The 7,741-nt window shown below is 37.2% G+C and overlaps 1 protein-coding gene across 5 annotated transcripts in view; it reads right to left on the minus strand.

The window, feature by feature from the left end:
- LIMS1 (LIM zinc finger domain containing 1) overlaps positions 1 to 7,741 on the minus strand; it is a 71,014-nt gene that overhangs the window by 15,083 nt on the left and 48,190 nt on the right. For all 5 annotated transcript variants that reach the window (XM_007427626.4, XM_007427624.4, XM_025166310.2 and 2 more), the window contains exons 2-4: positions 6,945 to 7,104; positions 3,162 to 3,228; positions 1,245 to 1,365 (exon numbers count right to left, since the gene is read on the minus strand). In XM_007427626.4, the coding sequence (XP_007427688.1) occupies positions 1,245 to 1,365; positions 3,162 to 3,228; positions 6,945 to 7,104 (348 nt within the window). The remainder of the gene's footprint in view (positions 1 to 1,244; positions 1,366 to 3,161; positions 3,229 to 6,944; positions 7,105 to 7,741) is intronic.

A 7,741-nucleotide genomic window follows, 5' to 3' on the forward strand; every position in this document is an offset into this window, starting at 1 on the left:
GCAGAGTATCAGGTATTATTTTGATTTATACCCCCCACTTTGTATTCAAAAGGTACTTAAGGCCCCTAACAATAATTTTTTTAAACAATTGAAAAAACAATTCACTATTAACTAATTCACCAAAAAGCCCTGAAAAAAATTAACTCCTTTTCTAGAAGGTGAAAAAGACAACCAGTGCAGGTCTATCAACATGGGAGTAATATGCTCCCAGTATCATACTCTGGTTAGAAGCCTGGCAGCCACATTTTGTAGGAAGTTTCTAGAAACTTCTCAAGAGCTAGTATAGCTTAGTGGTGAAAGCACTGGAGAGATTCCAAGGAGATTCGATTTCGATTTCGAAAGCACCAAGGAGATTCGATTTCAAGTCCACCCACCACCCTTGAAGCTTGTTGGGTGACTTTGGGCCCGTCCTTTACTTTCAGTACCGCCTACCTCACAGGGCAAAAATGGCAGGGGGGGATTGTTTTGGTTAAGGCAGGAAACAAACAAGCAAGGAAGCAAAGCATTGCCACATACAGTACCTTGCCGTAGTCAAGTTGGGATGTCATTAGAGGATGGGTAAATTTTGCCAAATTGACTGTCTTAGGAATTGTCATAGCTGGCACAAAATACTGTAGACTTAATTGTACACACACATTCCTCCTTGTCACCAGTTAGGAATCCAGAGATAGCTAGAGGTCAAAGTGCACTCTCAAACTATGGTTTTGCTCTTTCAAGGTGACTGCAGTTCCATCTAGGACAGGCTGAAATGTAACCTATTTTCCAATTTCTTCCATCTTTTCTGAATATAATTTCAGCTTACATTTTTCCAAGTACTATTTACTACATATCTGTAGGTACATATTTTCCTGGCAGACCTTATGAAAATATGTAGCTGATAAGTTACAAATACAGTTATTTCATATAATGTGAAAAAATTCTCAGAGCATGAAGTTCTAAGTTGGAGGAACGACAGAAGAGTTGGAATTTTGGGTTGTGAGTGAAAATAGAGAACGAAGCTGGTTTTTATATATATTGGTTCCAACTTCAGTTTAGCAGAAAGAAATACATTTTCAGGGAAGAATGAATAAGGACAGAAAGAAGTAGGAGATTATTATCTGAAATTCACAGGCCTAAAAGTTTCTGATAAAAAACAGAAATAGGTCCTTGACATAATTATGGTAAAGGAGATTCCAAACATTTAAAAACTGATAGAAAATCATTATGCCCAGATTTATAATCAAGGAGGAAGAAGTAACACTGACCTGCCAGCATTCTTCACAAATCCTATGTCTGCCAGTACCTGTTGGCAGAGATCACAACAGAAGCATTCTGGGTGCCAGCTGTTGTTCATAGCCTTAATAACCCGACCAATAATAAACTCTCCTAAAATTCAACAGGAGATATTTAAAAATAAGTTAATTAAAATATTAAAATGTGAGAGAGAATATGATAGCTGTGTCTTTCCTTAACAAACAAACAAAACATCACTGTTATTTTGTGTCACTGTCTCCTTCCATACTTTATGACTATATTTAGATAAATTATGCCTAAAATGTACTAATTTGCCAAGTATAAACTGGTATTTAATTTTGATCCTGTTAATTAATTGTCAATATCAGATGTAAAGCAAAAAAAAAAAAAAAGAATATAACAACTGTTGCATTACAGATTGTAGAAATTCTGGGAATTGCAACATATTTAGATACTAAATATGACACTTTGAAGTGTAATCAATATAATTTGATACATTTAAGTAGATTTAGAAAAGTAATTGACATGTCAAAATATATTATTTTGTAATGTGGTTCTCCAATTGTTTGATATTCATATTTGTATCCCACTTTTATCTAATGGGAAGATGCCAGGAAGATGAGGGCACTGACAGCAAGATAAGGATGGCATATTGAAAAATAACTGAGGTTCAGTACTTAACATAAAAATAAATAAAAGGTTCAGGGCTATGATTCTCAGATGTTCCATTAACTACATGTTCCTCCTATCTAGGAGTTACCTCTCATCATCTAGCTTTGATATAAAATATCCTTTACTCATGTTGGCCGGGGAGGGGCACTCCTTAATAGAAATAAACTATTAAATTCCTCCTTTTCCAGGCAACTGAATCTAACTTGTTATCCTGGGTCTCTCATGATTGGGTAAAACAACAAGAATCTTGGGGCTCCTTAAAAACTAACTTATTTTTTATGGCATAACCCTTTGTGGATCAGAATCCTCTCCATCAGATACAGAGAGTATTTTATATATGATTCAGCCAACTCTGGAAAAAGATGCTAATGACTGAGGAAGATGAGCATTTATGGGCTGGTAGAGCAGAACACTTTCTTTTCAAAGCTGGCAGAAGAGGAGATTGATTTGGGCGTGAACATCGCTTTAATGTATCATGGCAAACAGAATCAAAATGGGTGCTTCCAGTTTTTTTCCTCTATAACTAGAGTAACTTTATCAAGAAACTTACATATGCAGGTACAAAACACCTACAGGCATATAAGTACACCCTCATACCTAATTTAATTTCCTCACAGTATTACTGATAGCACTTCTGATTTCTTCTGTTATTTATTTTATATGTTACAGCAGGAATTTCCCTTCTCCTAGAAACGACATGTCTGCACTTGATAAAGGGACTATTATCTCATTCTAATTAAGTTATGTGACTTGATGCTCTTGCTAAAGGGCACACCAAGGGGAAATAGATATTCTAGTCTGTTTTTTCCATAGCAACGTACACTTCATATCTAAGTGGTACAAGCTTGGGTTTAAACAGGATTATGTTCTAACAAAATCTTCAGCTTAATTTAGCATGGCATAAAAATGTACTCATTACAGAATAAATGTTTTTGTGTCAACTAAAGGTGGGTCTGGAAAAGTGTTTAATATGATTGTTCTTGGGTGAATACGATGTGGCATATAGTCATCTTTTGAGAAGAGCCCTCCCCAACCAAGATATTCATATATGTTGGATTTTAACTCCATTTGCAAATGCAGGGTGGGATTACAGAGGCTGAAGTACAATCCTTGAAGAAAACAGGAAACATTTTTAATAGACATATGCCTTGTTTGTTTTACTGTTCACCTTTCTTTTTAAAACAATGTATACTTTATCTCTCTCCTCTTGTAAAGGCCTATCAGACCTTTATGAAATATATTTTCCTGAAACTCACCACATTGATGACAGCAAGGGGCAAAAAGCATCTGAAAGTCATGTTCACAGTACTTCCTTCCTTCAAACTGAAAACAGAAAAATAGGCCAGGCTATCAGAGAGGAGAACAGGTAAGCATGTTTCACACATACTGTGGCTATACTCTTGAATTGCTAGGGTTTCTAATATGAGAAGTTCCAATATGAGTTTATACTTGAGCAAGCTACACTTATATAACATGCATTATTTTGTAAGTAGAGAATGGCCCCGCACAGAAATCTTTTTACCCAGTCTGGGTTTATGCATAGTTGCTAATGCTTCTGACAAAATGATCTATATCTGGGCACAAATCAAGAGATATTCTCATCATGAACATCTGTTTTAATGTTCAATGCAGGAAACATATTTTGTTAACCATCTATTTCTTTCCGTCCTTTACATTTCCTGAAAGGCAGCTCCAGGAAAATGGCTTTGGAAAGATGGAAATGATCATGCCAGGTCTTTTTTTCCCCCCAGAAAACATCACCTTCTTTCCAAAGTATGTGATAATATACTAAAGTAAACACAGTTATTTTCAAGTAGATGTGAAATAAATAAGGCATTCCTAAGACACCATCATCTTATCAGACAGCCTAATATTATGGATAGTCCTAGTATTTATTTATTCATTTGACTTCTACCCCAACATTACTCCAGGAGCTCAAGGTTAAGAGATTTCTCTTCATTTTACCTCCAGAACAACAAATCTAGGAAGTTGGTTGGGCTGGGACTGGCCCAAAATCAATCAGGGAGCTTCTCTGGACTTAAATCTGTTCAGTGACAGTTACTCCTATGTAACTCTATATAGAGGCATTAAGAGGATAAATGGGAAGGATGATATTTCCAAATTAATGGATAAAGAATGAGCAATGAACTAGAGAGTTCTGCTGAAATGAATATTCAGCACCACATACCTGAGCAACCCAGTGCATGTTTACTAACAAGTATGAGTGTGTACAATGAATTTACTAGGCCTAGAGCAGCAGTTTAAAGCTTGGGAAGACATTTAGGCAAGTTACATATCTTAAATATGGGGGAAAATTCACTGGTGAGTACAAAAGAACTTAAGAAACTTCTAGGAACATGTGTCCCTGACTACCTGAATGGAATGTCAGGAATATCTCTATTTGCTTTTGCTTTTTTTAAAATGGAGACTGAGGCTAGTTTGAATGGAGCTTAATTACCAAAGAGCTTAGTTATTATCCTAGTCATCAAACCTGATGTTGGTGAAGACTACTATACATTTCACAACGCACCACAATTAAAAAAAAAAAAGTTAATGCAGCATTTTAGTTGTTGCAATATAACACAAATCAGTGAGAACCATTGTGTAATCTGTTAAATGTTTTTTCTGTAGGTTGCCCTATTGCATTTTACAAGAACTGTTGCAACCAAACCACAGTTAAATTGGTGGGCATGTAAAATTGAATTTGATTCTGAGCTTCTCTTCCTAAAAAAAAACATTTGTCTGAAATTCAGTTATCTGAATAGTTTATGATTTATCTTGCTGAGTAACTGTAGCAGAGTACATTGTGGATATTCAGATGTAAGATTTCATCAAAATGGCCTTCAAGATGGGTGCCCTTGATCATAGCAAGCACCTTAAGAGGGTGGATGGCCAATAAATATAATGTGTAAGGAAGCAGAAGGATAAAGTGCTTCATGGATTAGTAGCATCAAATGGTCAGGCAAGTTTTGTAGGAGTGAAAAAAGGACTGTATAAAATATTTTTAAATGCTGTATGCAAGTTCAGATGAATATATGTATGTTTTCAGCCTTTCATGGGCGTTTCTGAACTCAGATTCACTATTCCTGATTTTCTGTCCAAGTCTACTTTCATTTTGTTGATCTATCAAAAACACCGAAAAGAGTGTAATAAATACATACTTTTGCAGTGAAGTCTGAGACTGACACATGTCTAGGTTCTCAATACTAGAGGCTCCTAAGGAGAAATCATATCTCAAGTTGCTATAAAACAGCTGCAAATCTCTAGAGCTTTTACTAAAAGTCTGGATACTCCCTTCCCCAACTACTACAATAAAATAAATCTTGTTAAGATTGTACTACAGGTCTTTCAAATAAAATACTCAATTGTGAGGTATTGGAGCTATCAATACATAAAATATGGTAACAATTATGTACATTCTTAGCTTGGGCCAAAAGAAAGCAAACCATCACATCTGATTCAAGACCTTTGAAGGTGGGTCTGTGCACTCTGTGGGCAAATCCTCTGGGAAACTGCCAGAGAAAACTATCCAGCCTTTGGAAGAGATTACAAACCCTGAACTAACAGGATCGAGGAATTCCTTGGCTGAACCAGAACTAAACCATCCATCTTTGATATAGCCTGCTTAAATTTTCAATCTACCATATTATGCACAGCAGTGCTGCTCCATTGTGATGACAGAGATCTTATATAGGCTATATAAAGTAAAAACAGGCTCTCCTCTATCTCAGCTGGTTGGGCATGATCATTTTGTACTAATTCAGGAAGCAGCACTTCTTCCTTTAGGAAACTGTCCTGACCAAAGCAAGCAGAAATATTTTGACCGTACCAAATGTTGCAAAAGTTCTTATCAGGGCTGTATTTTAATTCCTGCCATGTCCATGATTCACAGCAAGTGTGTTAGGACACACCAGTAGCTTGCAGAAACCATCTGAATATGTTTTCAGGATGAGCACAATACCCAAAATGACTCTGCTTAAAAAATAATTGAAGATGAGTTCCAGACAAGGTGAAAGACAAGAAGTTCAATTATTTTTAAAGCTGAATCTCCCTTATTAAAAATCTGACATGCTTTGCATTTACAGATAGCTAATAGTATTTTTACCTTAATCCTCTATTCTAGTAGCTTTCTTATGTAGCAGGGCTATTCCAACTATCTCTAACCAATGTAGCTGACCTACCATTCATTGAACCTCATGATAATGGTAAGTATGACAGGCATCTTTTTTCTTAGTGGCATAGTTCCTTGAACTTCCTTGTTTGTATATTACTTAGATTCAATTTCTTTGCTGCTCTGGATTTCTTGGCACCAAGATACAAGCTATAAGAAAACTGCTCCTGGTTATCCATTTGTGTATTGCTCCATGGTATGCCCTGTAGGCAAAAGCTACAGATGATCCAATTCTGCAAATGATGGTTTATGATGATATGGATGAAGTGCTAAGGTTAACCAGGGAGACAATTCAAATCCATGTTCATTCATGACCCCCACAAGATGATCCCAACCCAGATTTAATCTTTCAGTGTTGCTTATTTTACAACACTGTTATGGAGCTGAAATGGAAGAGGGGGAGTAATTTTAAGCTCTTGAAGGAAGCTGATAAATAAGTTCCCATGGTTCTTTTAACACATGGCAAATGGATATATTTATTTACTTAATGCAGTCTTTCTTAATGTCTGTTGCCCACCAGATGTATTAAGACTGCAAGTTCTAAAATCCCAGCTAGCAGGGTCAACAGCTGTACTATTTATATCATCTGGGAATTCTGGCACTTATGAACCCAGCACCCCAGGAGAGAAGCAATAAGGTGAAGGCTGACTTTATGTGAGGCTGGCAATTGGTTTCCAAAACACATTATCTGATGATAAATTTGGGGTTTCTAATATAAGATGTGCTGGGGTGCACTGTGGTTGTATGGCAGGAAAGATCACTGAATTCTGCCTGCTTTCAAAAGTGTCATCTTCTATATTTGAAACAAAATACTGAAACAAGGATTAAAACTTCTAAATGCAGAAGCAACAGCTCAAAGGAAACTGACCTCATAAAAAAGTCCCTCAGGGAATTGCTGGAAGCACTGGGCACATACAAAGCACTGTTCATGGTACAGTTCCCCGTTGCTGTTAACAATCTTCTCTGCAGGTGCAAAGCCTCCTCGGCAGCGTTCACACATGGCATTGGCAAGAGCATTGGCCATATTGCTATAACAAAAGAACAAAAGAGAACTGCATGAGAACCTAGCTCTGATGATCATGCGTTTATCTCAATAGGCAGCTCATTCAGCTTGGCAATAAACAAGGCAAGTCTTTTCTATGGATTTTATTAAGAGAGGTAATCATTTGTAGCACGCTGGCCCTACCCCAAAGCCAGTGGGGAAAAAGAAAGGAAAGATCACCCCTTCTCAATCAGCACTGGCTCCTATTTGAGAAATCAGAAGTTGGTAGCAAAGGCAGAGTAAGCAGATGAAAGAAGGAAGGAGTCAAGGAAGCTTTCACTCTCATAGAAATCCTTGGTATCTGTGGGAAAGACGCCTGGAGATGTCAAAGGTAATCTGGAGAGATGTTCTCCCCTACTTCTCCTTCCCCACCAGAATTCTCCTAGGACATGGCCATACTTTAAAGAAAATCACTGAACTGCAGTAACCATACCAAAAGGTGTGTACAGCCTAGAGATCTCACATTTCCTTCCCTCTGTGCTGGGAATGTCCCTCAGTGGCATGGGGTAATCAGAGGGGTGTACCGACTGACCATGGTCGTTTTCAGAGGTTGGAGAGAGGATGAAAGGAGTGGCCCTGATGTTCATTGTTAATTGGGCAATTATTTAATGTCACAGAATGTA

The sequence above is a fragment of the Python bivittatus genome, unplaced genomic scaffold (assembly GCF_059951505.1).
Source record: "Python bivittatus isolate LINGU-HERP-01145 unplaced genomic scaffold, Pbiv_v1 ctg000060_np1212, whole genome shotgun sequence".
NCBI classification, from domain to species: domain Eukaryota; kingdom Metazoa; phylum Chordata; class Lepidosauria; order Squamata; family Pythonidae; genus Python; species Python bivittatus.